The sequence below is a fragment of the Myotis nattereri genome, assembly GCF_964212035.1.
Source record: "Myotis nattereri genome assembly, chromosome: 2".
Classification (NCBI taxonomy): domain Eukaryota; kingdom Metazoa; phylum Chordata; class Mammalia; order Chiroptera; family Vespertilionidae; genus Myotis; species Myotis nattereri.
This window is the reverse complement of record NC_138076.1, coordinates 87,412,703-87,428,846: the sequence shown is the minus strand read 5'-3', so window position 1 is coordinate 87,428,846 and position 16,144 is coordinate 87,412,703. Positions and strand designations below refer to the sequence as shown.

The following is a 16,144-nucleotide window of genomic DNA, read 5'->3' as shown; positions in this document are numbered from 1 at the left end:
AACATACAAGTCTGAACGAAGTAGAGAATTTAAGGCTGGTGTTCTCAAACATTTTGGACACATAATCCTTTTACATTATTCAAATTATTGAGGACCCAAAAGTTTTTGGTCATGTGGATTATATCTATCTACATAAGTATTTTTTTTTAATTCTCACCCGAGGATACTTTTTTTTCCATTGATTTTTAGAGAGAGTGGAGGGGAGGGTGGGAGACAGAGAGAGAGAGAGAAACATCGATGTGAGAGAGACACAACCCAAATAAGATCATTACTTTAACATCAATAACATTTTATGAAAAATAACCATATTTTTCAAAACCAAAAAAAAATTGTGAGAACAGTGGTACTGTTTTACAATCTTGCAAACCTCTGTAATATCTGGCTTAATAGAAGAACCTGAATTCTAATCTGCTTCTACATTCACTTTGTAGCAATATGGTGTTTGAGTGAAGTATAAGGAAATCTGGCCTCACACAATATGTAGTTGGAAAAAGGAGTATTTTAATAGATGTTTCAGACACTACCCCAAAACTCGATAAATGGTAGTTTCTTAAAGGTTAGCAATATGGAATTGAAACCAATATTGATGAACAGAAATAAACTTTTTATATTCTGAGACTTTACAATCTGTTGGTCTATCTTAAATTTTAAATAAATTTCTTATCATGCTTTATTTCATAACATGATGAAATTGGAAATATTGATTCACTGAATTATGAAAATCCTACAGATGTTGATGAATCTCTTAATACAATAAAAAATCACATTACTAATGTTACTGATTTCATCTGAAAAGTTTCTGAAATACTGGGAAGCTGTCATGCTTATAGTGGATACAAGCTCAACAAAATTCTAATTTTCACTTTGAAAAGTCAAAATTTATCATTGGTAAGATTTACTGAGATTCATTTTCAACAATAAGTAAGAAGATTTAATAAAGTTAATACTTTTTAGTACTTCGTCAGTGTGTTTTGTATATCAACTGAGAGTTTGGGTGGTGAAAAATAAAATGACTACTACCAGTCTGATGCTACTGCTTTGATGCCTGCAAAGGTGCCAAGTTTTATATCATCAGTATACTAGATAAACGTCAACAGAGTGAAAAGATAATAACATCTTAATAGTAATATGAAAATAGTTTTTACCTTGCAGATTCCCTAAAATGGTTTCAGGGACCACCAGGAAATCATAGACCACACTTTGAACTGCTAATATAAGAAAAAAGGAGAAACAAAGCTAAAAAAATAGCCTTTCAGGCTTCAAATGGCCGAGTTAAAGATCCCATTCTAAAAGCATGCACTTGATACCTTTAATGCTCTTTGTATGCTGAGTAATTTTAGAATTATATCCTAGACATCACAGATGTTAAGTTGTAAAAATTCTGGATTCTGTTGTTTTTCTCAAATGAGCATTGCTCTGTTTCGTTTTTAATGAGGCAATTACTTTCACTGAACTTGAACTGTAAACTGTTTATTGAGCAGCAGCTTCTTTCTCAGTTCAGATCTTTTGTCTTTTATTCAGCTGCTTTGAGTCTATTACACCCCAAGATTCAAGTTTCAGTCAGAGATGTGGGAAGACAGAATTTGAACAATCTTTCTCTGGCTCTCTTTCCTTTGCAGTATTCTTCCACTCGTCAGTGGCCAAGGTTTCCTCAGCTTCAGTTTCCCTGGTTAGAAAGTCCTCAAGTTTTCCCATGGTGCTTTCCACCCCATTCTACTATAATTTTCTGCCTACTCCACTTAGCCCTAGGTGAAAGTTTCTTCTCAAAGCTCATAGTTCCCCTCCTCTCCTTAAATAGAGTCTGTCTACTCTTTCTGTCCAGGGATTTCAGGCAGTAGCTTTTTGTATTATATACAGGTTCTATAGCTATCTTTTTCTGCAGGGAATCATATAGTAGGGTCATACTATACCATTAGCAGATACATAGGTCCCCTCAGAAGATTTTTATCTGATAACTTAGCATAATGAGATAGATCTTCATTATAAAAATACCAAAGGCTTGGTACATGGATTTGTGCACTGGTAGGGTCCCTCAGCCTGGCCTGTGGGGATCGGGCTGAAACTGGCTCTCCAACATCCCCCAAGGGGTCCCGGATTGCAAGAGGGCGGTTCTCGGGTGACGCACTCTGGAATCGGGCTACCTCCTTTCTGGTTCCAGGTGCATCACTCAAGAACCACAGCTGCCCAGTCACCACAGCTTGGCAGCTCCTGCTTTGAGTGTCTGCCCCCTGGTGGTCAGTGTACATCAAAACTATCAGCTGGTCAGCCTATTGGCCGGTTGCTTAGATTTTTACATATATAGATTCCTTTGGCTATTGTGAGGTAAAGTCTTAAGGTAGCTAGAGATGTGGAGAGAGTAACAGGAAGAATCCACAATAGACCAGGAAAGAGAGACCATTTAGAAAAACAAGTATCTGGTATATTGTTGTTTATAAATATTTTATTTTAAAAATCTGATAAATTTTGGAATTACTGAAATAAGTTTTCCAAATACCACCGTATCATCATCTGATGGCATTATAAACTGCTTAACAGATTTAAGAGAATTAAACATCTGGAAATCATTTAATCTACAAGTTAGGTATCATTTAGACAAAATCACCTCTAATCCTCTAAATTTCCAGAGATCAAGATTTCATTAGATTTTTTCAATAGATTGTTTAGCATTGTATACTCATATATTACCTGTAAACCTCTCTGAGAAAAAAAAGAAACAGAGGTGTGTTTATTCCTCTTCACACTTATTTTGTTCTTGATTATTTCTCAAGATCGTCACAACAAAGATGCTAAACCTTTCCCTCATATAATCATTAAAAATACAAAGATGTGACATCAAAATGCAACTAAATTATAGAACAATCACCTTTAAGAAACACGTTGAAGACTAGCTGAACAGAACTCTTATAACTAAGGATATAAAAAAGCCATATGGGATTGACCCCTCAAATCCTATCCATGGACCCAGGATATGGGAGTTAAAAATCAGGAGGGATATCTCAGCTGTGGAGATCCCCATTAAAAAGTGAGGGGTCTCAGTCCCACACTGAGAGCACAGCCCAGAGCACCAGTGCTGGGAAGATAAGTCCCCACAACATCTGACTGTGAAAATCAACAGGGAATCAGACTAGTGAGACAAAGGGCTGCTGTAGGCCCAGCCACCCTCTTAAAGGGCCTGAGTATCACAGACTCACTCACTCATAAGCACTCTCCCTAAAGCTCCAAAGACATACAGGGAGAAACTGAATTGTCTGGTTTCAGGGCAAGGCCTGGCATTTCTCTGAAACTAAAATGCTGGCAGGTGCCATAATGTTCCTTTATTGGGTCCCCCCCCACACACACAGCCTGCAAGAGCAGGTGGGCAACCAATCTGAGTCTCCATCAACCTGGCTAACGCCATTCTCACCCCACACTATTAATTATCTGAGAGCTCACCACACCCAATTCATGTTCCAGCCCAAACTTCTTTCAGAGGCTAATCCACACAAGCAGCCAGCCTGGGCCCATGCTGCAGACTTTCTTAACATCTCTCAAAGGTCCACAACCCCCCAAACAAGCAGTGGATGGCCTCTGCATGCCCTGTACCCCTTGATAAGTGGCCCAAATCCAAGTACTAATGGCAGGAGGCCTCAGTTCACAGCATACCCACTCTCAAGGCACCTCCAAGCCCAGCCCTGGGATGGACAAAGGCAGCAGCTGACCTTGCCCTGCACAGGAGCCCCTCCCTAGAGGTCCCATGTACCCAGTGCCCGGCTTCAGACCACACTAACACACCACCAAATTAGAATCACAAATGACACATCCAAAGGGTGAACTCAGCAGGTACCAGAGTCCTGCTAAACTTAATCTCACTCTTTGGGGTCAGCCCCCACACAACAGTTCATCTGCTGTAGTCACAGCCAGTCCTCACAACCAGTCAGCCTGAGGGTGGATCCCATCCATTTACATGCCAAAAAAAATCAAGGATAGCACACATAACCCACATGAGGGACACCCATGGAGCACCCAGCTCAGGTCAACAAGGAGACTGTGCAACTGGCCTATACAGGACACCTACTATATAAAAAGGCCATCCCATGAAAACTGGTAGCCATATAGGTTCTGCTTAATACACAGAAACAAACAGAGAGGCAGTCAAAATGAGGAGACAAAAAACATGATCCAAATGAAAAAAAAAAACACACAAAAAACTAAAATAAATAAGTAAGTAAGTAAATAAATAAATAAATAAATAAAATGGCAGCAAGCAATTTACCATATGCAGTGTTGAAAACACTGCTTATAAGGATGGCTCAATAAACTTAGAGGAAGAATACATGACCTCAATGAGAACTTACACAAGACAGAAAACATAAAAAAGGACAGTGAAACCATAAAAATCAACCAGTCAGAAATAAAAAATACAATAGCTGAAATTAAAAAGTACATTAGATGGAATAACAGGCAGATTAAATGAAGCAGAGTATGTAATCAGTGATTTGGAAGACAAGGTAGCAGAAAACACCCAATCAAAACAGCAAAAAAAAAAAAAAGAATTTTTTTTAAATGAGGATAGTATAAGGGACCTCTAGGACAACATCAAACATAACAACATTTGCATCACAGGGGTTCCAAAAGGAGAAGAGAGAGAGTAAGTGGTTGAAAAGCTATTTGAAAGAATAATGACTAAAAACTTCCCTAACATGGTGAAGAAAATAAGAAATAGATATACAAGTCTGCTAAGCACAGAGAGTCCCAAACAAGATGAGCCCAAAGAGGCCCACACCAGAACAAATCATAATTAAAATGTCAAAGGTTAAAGACAAAATCTTAAAAGTAGTAAGAGGAAAGCAGTTAGTTACCTACAAGGGAGCTTCCTTAAGACTGTCAGCTGAGGCGGAGACAAAATGGCAGTGGAATAGACGGACGTGTCCCGAGCCTTGTTGCGAAGCAGATAGAATGAGCAACTAAATCCAATAGCATCCACCCTGAATTTGCAAAGTAGACACAGCTAGTGAGACAACTCACAGCCGGGAAGGGTAAAGGACGCCTGGAGAATGGTAAAATCAGGGATCTGGGCTGGAGAGAACTGCGAGACCTCCAAGCCCAGAGGGTCAGGAGGAAACCGCAAGGCAATGTGGCCAAGTCCCTTGGGACAGGCAAAGCATCTGATTATGGAAAGGTCCGAAGGACTGCAGGCAGCAGGGGATTCTAGATCTGGATCCACAGCCATGAAAGACAGCACAGAGGGGGAACACTGGACGGTTGCCCAGGCTGCGCCGAGCCAAGGGGAGAGGGGCTTGCAGTGGCACAGCTCTTTCCCCTCTTTTTGGACTTTGCTTTTGTTCACTGAACCTAGTTCATAGGACCTTTCAAATACAGACACTCACCTGTGCCTGAGGTACATGTGGAGGTGCAGATCTGTGGAGTCTGGGGAGAGGCTGAGGAGAGGAGAGGGTCAGGGAGAGGTGGCCATGAGTCTGGCATTGAGTCATGCCTGACGTGCTGGACCTACGCAGCCATTATCTCCTGAAGAGATAGCCTCTCCCTGCAGTCTGCAGGCAACCAATACAGCCACACCCAGACTACATCCTGAGTGTTACAAAGGAGATTATATATATATATATATATATATATATATATATATATATATATATATATATATAATCTGAATAGTCCCCGAGAGTCCACAGGGAACAGGGACTGGTCTAAAGGGAGGCCTTCAGTCCCAGCAACAGGAAACTGAGAAACCACAGACAGTACAGCAGAGTGGGATCTTAAACTAGCCAAAGGAGCAACACTTCACGTTTTCATTTTTTAAATTTTATTATTATTTTGTTATCTCTTTTTTATTTTCATTTTTTAGTTTGTTTATTTTCTATTTCTTTTTTTTTAATTTTTAATATATTTTATTGATTTTTTACAGAGAGGGATAGAGAGTTAGAAACATCAATGAGAGAGTAACATCGATCAGCTGCCTCCTGCACACCCCCCACTGGGGATGTGCCTGCAACCAAGGTACATGCCCTTGAGTGGAATCAAACCTGGGACCTTTCAGTCTGCAGGCCGACGCTCTATCCACTGAGCCAAACCAGTCAGGCTATTTTCTATTTTTTTTTTTGCATTATTTTTTCATCATTCTAATTTTGTTTTATTTTATCCTATTTTTTAATTAATTTTTTTGACTTTTTATTTTTTTTTCTCCTCTTTCTCTTTCTTCTATGCACTCATTCTCTTTCTACTTCCTCTATACTGAACTGAGGTCCTCCTCAAATTCATCCAATTTCTTAACCTTACTTTCTTTATATAAGATTCTGCCCCCACCCTCTTTACTGGGTATTTGTTGTTTCTATGTTTTGGTTTATCTGTTAGTTCTCTGGTGTTTTATCCACATATATATATACACATATATATATATTTTTCCTTTTTCTTCCTTTTGTTTTCTCATATACCATTTTTTTCTCTCTTCAATATCATCTGTGCTCTTTTCTCTCCCCTAATTCTCTTTTCTCTGGTGGTTGCTTATATTAGGTTATTGGTGTCATGAGTACATTTGTGTTTTGTTCCCTTTGTGTCATGTCTTGTCGAGGTGAATTTTATCCTGTTTGGCCAATGTGGTAGAGAACAAGATACATAACCAGACACCTGGAGAGGAGACTCCATCCATGAAAAGGTCAATAACACTCCAGAGGCAGGAAGAAGGTGGCAGTGAGGGAGATAGCATGAGTGAGGGACTAAAAGAGGAATGTGTGGTTGTGTGGGGTGTGTTTGTGTGTGCATGTGTGTGTGTGTGAGGTACAGTTAGATCCCGCAGGACTTTCAGGAGCAGGCTGACTGGGCTCGCTTAAGCAGGCAGTTTCTGCTACTGTTGCAAACAGTCCTGGAGAGACAGGATTTTCCACAGAGACCACACCTTTTCGAAGGGGAGAGCTGTTGTGAAAGAAAGCCCAGCCTTACCTCCACCTACAGTGCCCCCAGATAACACCCAGGACTCTATAGCCACACCCGACAGGGACCTGTTTCCTTGGCTGTGGTCCCATGGTCACAGAGACTCCAGCCACCCCAGCGCGGGCTACCGTGATTTCTGAAGTGTGTTCCCCTCTGGCTGGCCCAACACTTTAGCCTAGGGTACCGCAACCACACGAGCAGCAGCCACATGAGCAACCTGCCCCTGACTGAGGAGCAGCAGCTGTGCAAACAGCCTACCTACACCAGTCATAGGAGGAACCACTGCTGCAAGCAGTGCCCAGCAACTGTGGAGCAGCCGCTGCCAAAACTGCCTGAGGAGCAGCTGCCGCTGATGAGCTGCTGCCACCCAAGAAGCAGCCCCTGCATGACTCAACACCTACATCCTTCAGTGAGAGAAAAAATGGGGAGACAAAGAAATCCCCAAAGGAAAGAAAAGGAGAAATCTCCAGAAAAGCAAGTAAGTGAAACGGAGGCATGCGATATGTCAGAAAAAGAATTCAGAATAAGAGTCATACAGTTCATAAACTGGATGGATGAAAAAATTCAACAACTTATGTAAGAGTCAAGAAGAAATAAAGAGTGATATAGTTGCAATAAAAAACACCGTGAAAAGTTTCAACAGTAGCCTAGGAGAAGCTGAGGACCGAATTAGCGAATTAGAAGACAGGGAAGCAAAGCACACCGAAAATGAACTGCAACTGGAGAAAAAATTAAAGGACAGGAGAGCATAAGGGAGCTTTGGGACAACATGAAACAAAGCAACATTTGAATAATAGGGGTGTCAGAATAACAGGAAGAGGAACAAGGGTTAGAAAACCTATTTGAAGAAATAATGTCAGAAAACTTCCCTGATGTGGGGAAGGAAAAAGTCACACAAGCACAGAGACTCCAAAATAAGATGAACCTAAAAAGATCAAAACCAAGACACACTGTAATTACGAAGGCAAACGTTCAAGACAAATAGAGAATCTTAAAGGCTGCAAGAGAGACAGAAAGTTACGTACAAGGGATCTCGCATTAGATCATCAAATGATTTCTCAACAGAAACACATCATGCCAGAAAGGAAAGAAGGAAGTTTACAAAGTGATGCAAAGCCAGGGACTGAATCCAAGATACTCTATCGAGCAAGGCTATTATTCAAAATTGACGGGGAAATAAGGAGCTCCACAGACAAAAAAAGAATAAGGGAGTTTATCACTACCAAGCCAGCAATGCAAAAAATGCTAAAGAAACTAGTGTAAAAGAAGAAATAAAATGGGGAACACAGGCACAAAAAATGAAAATGGCTACAAACAACTACCTATCAATAATAACTTTAAACATAAATGGACGAAATGCTTCAATCAAAAGAAATCAAGTGGCTGAATGGATAAAAAACAACAAAAAAAAACATGACCCATATGTATGCTGTCTACAAGAGATCCATCTCAGAACAAGGGACTCACACAGGTTGAAAGTGAAGGGATGAAAAAATATCTTTCAGGCAAATGGAAATGAAAAAAAGGCTGGGGTAGCAATACTTCTATCTGACAAAATAGACCTCAAAGTGAAGGCCATACGAAGAGATAAGGAAGGCCATTTCATGATACCAAAGAGATCAATACAACAAGAGGATATAACCCTGGTAAACATATATGCACACAATGCAGGAGCACACAAATACATAAAAAACTCCTAGAAGGCCGAAACTGGTTTGGCTCGGTGGATAGAGCATCGGTCTGTGGACTGAGAGGTCCCAGGATCGATTCCGGTCAAGGGCATGTACCTGGGTTGCGGGCACATCCCCAGTAGGAGATGTGCAGGAGGCAGCTGATCGATGTTTCTCTCTCATCGATGTTTCTAACTCTCTATCTCTCTCCCTTCCTCTCTGTAAAAAATCAATAAAATATATTAAAAAAAAAAACCTCCTGGAAGATATCAAGGTAGACATTGACAGCAATATGATCACAGTAGGGGACTTTAATACCCCACTGACATCACTGGATAAATTCCTCTAGACAAAAAGTCAGCAAAGAAACAGCAATCCTAAATGACTCACTAGATCAGATAGACTTAATTGACATCTTCAGAACATTTCACCCCAAAGCCAAAGAATATACATTCTTCTCAAGTGCACATGGGACATTTTCAAGTGCACATGCGACCCACATATTGGGTCACAGGCAAAGTCTCTACATATTCAAGAATACTGAACTCATATCAAGCATTTCTCAGACTGCAATGGCATAATATTAGAAATAAACTACAATAAAAACAGTCAAAGAATTTAAACACTTGGAAGCTGAACAGCATGTTATTAAACAATGATTGGGTTATGAAAGAGATCAAAAAAGAAATTAAAAACATCCTGGAAACAAATGACAATGAAAACACAACAATCCAAATCTATGGAACACAGTGAAAGCAGTCCTGAGAGATAAGTTCATAGCTCTACAGGCCTATCTCAAAAACAAGAAAAAATGGTAATAAATTATCTAACTCTACAACTTAAAGAATTAGAAAGAGAACAACAAGAAAAGCCCAGAGTGAGCAGAAGGAAGGAGATAATAAAGATCAGAGCAGAAATAAATGACACAGAGACCAAAAAAACAATACAAAGATCAATGAAACCAAGAGCTGGTTCTTTGAAAGGATAAACAAGATTGATGAACCTCTCACCAGGCTCACTAAGAAGCAAAGAGAGAGGACCCAAATAAACAAAATCAGAAATGAAAGAGGCAAAATAACAACAGGCCCCACAAAAATACAAAGGAATGTTAAAAAATACAATGAACAACTCTATTCCAATGAACTAGACAACCTAGAGGAAATGGACATATTTCTAGAAAAACACTACCTTCCAAAACTCAATCAGGAAGAATCTAAAAATCTCAATAGGCAGATAACTATGGAGGAAAATGAAGCAATCATCAAAAAGCATCCAACAAACATGGAGCCAAACGGTGTCACAAGGGAGTTTTACCAAACATTCAAAGAAGAACTAAAACCTATCCTACTGACTATTCCAAAAAATTCAAAAGGAAGGAACACTTCCTAGCTCATTCTATGAAGCCAGCATTACCCTCATACCAAAACCAGATAAACACAACACAATGAAAGAGAATTACAGGCCAATATCCCTCATGAACACAGATGCCAAAATCCTCAACAAAATTTTAGCAAATCAGATACAGCATTACATCAGAAAAGTCATACACCATGACCAAGTAGGATTTATCCTGGGGTTGCAAGGATGGTACAATATCCACAAATCAATAAACGTGATACATCACATAAACAAATTGAGAGATAAAAAACACATAGTCATATCAATTAATGCAGAAAAAGCATTTGAGAATATCCAACACCCTTTCTTGATAAAAACCCTCAGCAAAATGGGAAAAGAGGAATTATACTTAAACATAATAAAAGCCTTATATGACAAATCTACAGCCAACATCGTACTCAATGGGCAAAAACTAAAACCGTTTCACCTAAGAACAGGAACGAGACAGGGATGCCCACTCTCACCACTTCTGTTCGACATAGTACTGGAAGTGCTAGCCATAGCAATTAGACAAGAAGAAGAAAAAAAGGTATCCAAATTGGAAAAGAAGATGTAAAACTGTCACTATTTGCAAATGACATGATATTGTACATAGAAAACCCTAAAGACTTGATCAAAAATTTGTTAGACTTAACAAATGAATATGGCAATGTAGCAGGATACAAAATTAATGCCAAGAAATCTATGGCCTTTTTATACACCAATAGTGAACTTACAGAAAGAGAGATTTAAAAAACAGTCCCATTTACCATTGCACCAAAATAATTAAGATACCTATGAATAAACTTAACTAAGGAGGTAAAAGACCTATACTAGGAAAACTACAGGATACTGAAAAAAGAGAAAGGAAGACATAAACAGATGGAAGAATATATGTGTTCATGGATTGGTAGAATCAACATCATTAAAATGTCCATACTACCCAAAACAATCTATAGATTCAATGCTCTACCCATTCAAATACCAATAGCATATTTCACAGACCTAGAACGAACTCTCCAAAAATTCCCCGAGTAGCTACAGCAATCCTGAGAAGGAAGAACAAAGTAGGAGGGATCTCAATACCAGAAATCAGGCTGTAGTACAAAGACACGGTTCTCAAAACTGCCTGGTACTGGCACAAGAAAAGACATATAGACCAATGAAATAGAACAGAGAACCTAGAAATTGACCCAAACCACTATGCTCAATTAATACTTTACAAAGGAGGCAAGAGCATACAATGGAGTCAAGACAGTCTCCTTAATATATGGTGTTGGGAAAATTGGACAGATACATGCAAAAAAAAATGAAACTAGACCACCAACTTATACCATACACAAAAATAAACTCAAAATGGATAAAGGACTTAAATGTAAGATGGAAAACCATAAAAATATTAGAAGAACCCACCGGGAGCAAAATCTCAGATATATGCCGAAGCAATACCTTCACCGATACAGCTCCTAGGGCATTGGAAACTAAAGAGAAAATAAACAAATGGTACTACATCAAAATAAAAAGCTTCTGCACAGCAAAAGAAACCCTCAACAAAATAACAAGAAAGCCCACTGCATGAGAGAACATATTTGCCAATGTTATCACTGATAAGGGTTTAATCTCCAACATCTACAGGGAACTCATACAACTTAATAAAAGGAAGATAAACAACCCAATCAACAAATGGTCAACAGACCTAAATAGATACTTTTCGAAAGAGGACATAAGGAAGGCCAAGAGACATATGAAAACATGCTCAAAGTCACTAATCATCCGAGAGATGCAAATCAAAAGGACAATGTGGTACCATTTCACACCTGTCAGAATGGCTATCATCAACAAATCAACAAATGACAAGTGCTGGCAAAGGATGAGGAGAAAAAGGAGCCCTCCTGCACTGCTGGTGGGAATGCAGACTGCTGTAGCCACTGAAGAGAACAGTATGGAGTTTCCTCAAAAAACTAAAAATGGAATTCCATTTGACCCAATGATCCCACTTCTAGGAATATATCCCAATAAATTAGAAACACCAATCAGAAAGATATATGCATCCCTATGTTCATAGCAGCACAATTCATAATAGCTAAGATTTGGAAACAGTCTAAGTGTCCATCAGCAGATGAGTGGATTAAAAAACTTTGGTACATCTACAGAATGGAATACTACGCTATGGTAAAAAAGAAGGAATTCTTACCATTTGTAACAGCATGGATGGAACTGGAGAGCATTATGCTAAGCGAAATAAGTCAGTCAGAGAAAGATAAATATCACATTCTCTCACTCATTTGTGGAATATAATGAACAACATAAACTTATGAACAAAAACAGATCCAGAGACAGAGAAGCATCTATCAGACCGTCAAACCTCAGAGGGAAGGTAGGGGAGGGGGAAGGTAAGGGGAAGAGATCAACCAAAGGACTTGTATGCATGCATATAAGCCTAACCAATGGACACAGACACCGGGGGGCTGAGGGCATGAGTGGGGAGTTGGGGGGCAATAGGGGGATAAGGACACATATGTAATACCTTAATCAATAAAGAAAAATATAAAATAAAATAAATAAAAAGACTGTCAGCTGATTTCCCAAAAGATACTTTGCAGGCCAGAAGAGACTGGCAAAAAATATTCAAAGTAACGTAAAGCAAGGACCTACAACCAAGATTACTCTCGCCATCTGTCATATAGAATCACAGGAGAGATAAAGATCTTCCCAGACAAGAGAAAGCTGGAGGAGTTCATCACCACCAGACTGGTATTACAAGAAATGTCAAAGGGACCTCTTTAAGAAGGAAAAAAAATAATAATAAATATGAATTAGAAAGTATCACACAAAAACACTTCTCATTGACAAAGGCAAACACATAATAAAAACAATGCATTAACCAACAAGAAAGCTAAAACAAAGATTAAAAAAACAAAGTTGGAAGACTATGTGTAACTACAATAGTAAATTAAGGGACACATACAAAAATACAGAGAAAATAATTAAAAAATAATTTCAAAGACATAAAATGGTAGTTATTTCAGACTGTGTTCAAACTTAAGTACATCAACTTAATATAGACTATCAACATAACTTGATATATATGGAGCAGCTGGTAATTAAAAACCCAATATCTACAAGAGAGATACAAGAAATAAAGAGAAAGGAATACAAACACAACACTACAGAAAGCCACCAACATACAACAAAAGTGAGCAAGAGAATAAGAAATGAATACAGAAGAGTTAAAAATCAATCAGAAAACAACTAATAAAATGGCAATAACTACAAACTATTAATAATTACTTTAAATGTAAATGGAGTAAATGCTCCAATCAAAAGACCAATCGATAAAGATATGGTACATATAATACAGTGATGGTGAAACTATGACACGCGTGTCAGAGGTAACACGCGAACTCATTTTTTTGGTTGATTTTTCTTTGTTAAATGGCATTTAAATATGTAAAATAAATATAAAAAATACAAGTCTTTGTTTTACTATGGTTGCAAATATCAAAAAATTTCTATATGTGACACGGCACCAGAGTTAAGTTAGGCTTTTTCAAAATGCTGACATGCCGAACTCAAAAGGTTCGCCATCACTAATATAATACAATGAAATATTAGTCATAAAAAAGAATGAAATCTTACTATTTGTAACAACATGGATGGATCTGAGGGCATTATGCTAAGTGAAATAAATCAGACAGAGAAAGACAAATTCCAGATGATTTCACTTTTATGTGGAATCTGAAGAACCAAATAAACAAACAAACAAGACAGAAACAGACTCACAGATACAGAGAACAAACTGATGGTTTCCAGATGGAAGGGGCTTAGGGGGCTGGGTGAAAAAGTGAAGGATTAAGAAGTACAAAATGGTAGTTACAAAATGCATGTAAAGTATATGGCGTGTAAAGTACAGCATAGGGAATATAATCAATAATACTGTAATAACTATATATAGTATAATATAGGTACTAGACTAATTGAGGGGATCACTTTGTAAATTATATAAATGTCTGTACACTGAAAACTAATATAACATTGAATGTCAACTGTAATTGAAAAATAAAATAAAATAAATACCAACTAATAAAAATTACAAATATGTTCTTCCATTAAATTATTGGGAGCAAGGCAAGTAGTACCTCACTTAATGTTCCCCTACATACATTTAAATATGTTATTATCAATCTATAGTTTAATGAATAATTCTTGTGATATAGAAGCAAAATACTAGGGAAATTTGCTCTGATTCTAAGATCTAGGCATTGGTAACATGGAGTGTTCAAGCATGTCACTTTTTCTCCAAAAAACAAAGGAATATTGTTTAGAATCCTAGGACACTGTAAAATGTACTAATAGGCTTGAGCACAAGCGATTTTTTGTTGTTGTTAATCCTCACCTGAGGATATTTTTCCATCAATTTTTAGAGAGAGTGGAAGGGAAGGGAAGAGACAGAGAGAGAGGAGCATCCATGTGAGAAAGACACATCGACTGGTTGCCTCCTGCACGTGCCCCTACCAGGGCCAGGGATTGATCCTGCAACCCAGGTACATGCCTTTAACCAGACTCGAACCCGGGATCCTTCAAACCATGGGGCCGAACATTCTATCCACTGAGCAAAACTGGCTAGGGCAGCACAAGCAATTTTTAAACAGTAAATATCTACTATTTCCTCCACAATTTTCAAAATCCACGTCTTTTTTGTATCCTTACAATGTTTATCCCAATGCAAGGCATATAGCAGAAATGCATTGATGTAATTAAAAGTAATTCTCTAAAAGAAATGAGAATAGTCCCTTTGAGATGATACAGTAAATGTGTTGATTTCAGTTTCTACAAGGAGATGGCATATCAGCCTGTGAAACGCACTCTCTATTTTATTTATTTATTTTTGCTACTTTTATTTTCTCAGATTCTGAATTTTCTCCTAACTGTTCCTTTTCTTATAAAGTGAAAGCTCCTCTACCAGGAGTTACTAAATTTAATGGATAGCAATATAACATCTTTTTATCAACTTGCCCTCCTCACCTCCTTTTCTATCCACTGTCTGCATGGTAATATAAGCAAACACTAAGAAATGAGTTATCTCTGAGCCATTAAGTTTTTAAAACATAAAAAATTTAAAATTAAGGTTACATGTTCAGGTTAGGATTCTAATGTAACTAAAGTCTTAATTTTTTCATTGCCATTTTGTATACTGGTATAAATAAAAATATATACATACTAGCATGCAACACAGTTTCAAAAAAATAATTCTATATTAATCTATAAATCTGATGTTTCACAAAGTTTTACTCAACTATGCAGACTTAAAGAACATAATAGAACTTCAAGTATTTTACTACTACTACATTAAAAATGCCACAAAACCTTAATAGTTTATGTTATAAATAGAATACCTAGAGAATATGATTTGTGCCTTATCTATAATGCTATAAAAACAGTAATGATGACTTAAGAATAGTATAGGTTTTATAACTATTTTTAACAATAGAAAAAATTCAACTAAATTGAACTAAAAAATTACTTTTAAATCATCTAAATAGGATAATCTAAAATTTTTTATCATTTTGTTGAAATTTAAGAGATGTTTAAATTTTCAAACATGACATCTCTGTTTTAAATAAATTGCTTCCATACTTTAAAGAATTCAGCTTTGTATTAAAGTGCCATGCTTTAAAAAAAGCTTTTCCTAAATAAATCACTAAATCTGATGGTCAAAGGAGTTCAAAAAAAAGAAAACTCAATTCTAATATTCTACTTGATTCTTGGGCTATACACTGAAATCACATTATTCATTAAATTGTATATTTGCTCTTGAGATAAAGTTTAATTAATATCTCTCACTAAGAGATATGCCAAATTCACATAAACATCTTTAATTATTTTAGCTAGTTACTTACTGAGAGCCATGCAAGGGATTCCATGATTCGATGTTCACATCGCTCTAAATGTTTTATCATTTCTCTGGTCAAGTTGGCTTCTGCTTTGATAAAACTTTCAATCACTTTGTAAAAATCAAAAGCTTTTAAATTAAGTACATTCAGAATCCATGGGAAGGACAAATCTGTTCCAGTATCAAGATTCTGAGATGTACTTCCTAAAAATAAAAGAAAAAAAATGTAACTTAGGTATGAAATGTTAAGCCTTAAACTACTTACTTTTAGGCTGGAAGG

General features: G+C 37.5%; 1 protein-coding gene across 2 annotated transcripts in view; it reads right to left on the bottom strand.

Moving 5' to 3' along the window:
• Positions 1-16,144, bottom strand: part of RB1 (RB transcriptional corepressor 1) — a gene marked incomplete at its 3' end in the record, with an annotated part of 218,847 nt that overhangs the window by 94,610 nt on the left and 108,093 nt on the right. For both annotated transcript variants that reach the window (XM_081082780.1, XM_081082781.1), the window contains exon 17: positions 15,872-16,068. In XM_081082780.1, the coding sequence (XP_080938906.1) occupies positions 15,872-16,068 (197 nt within the window). The remainder of the gene's footprint in view (positions 1-15,871; positions 16,069-16,144) is intronic.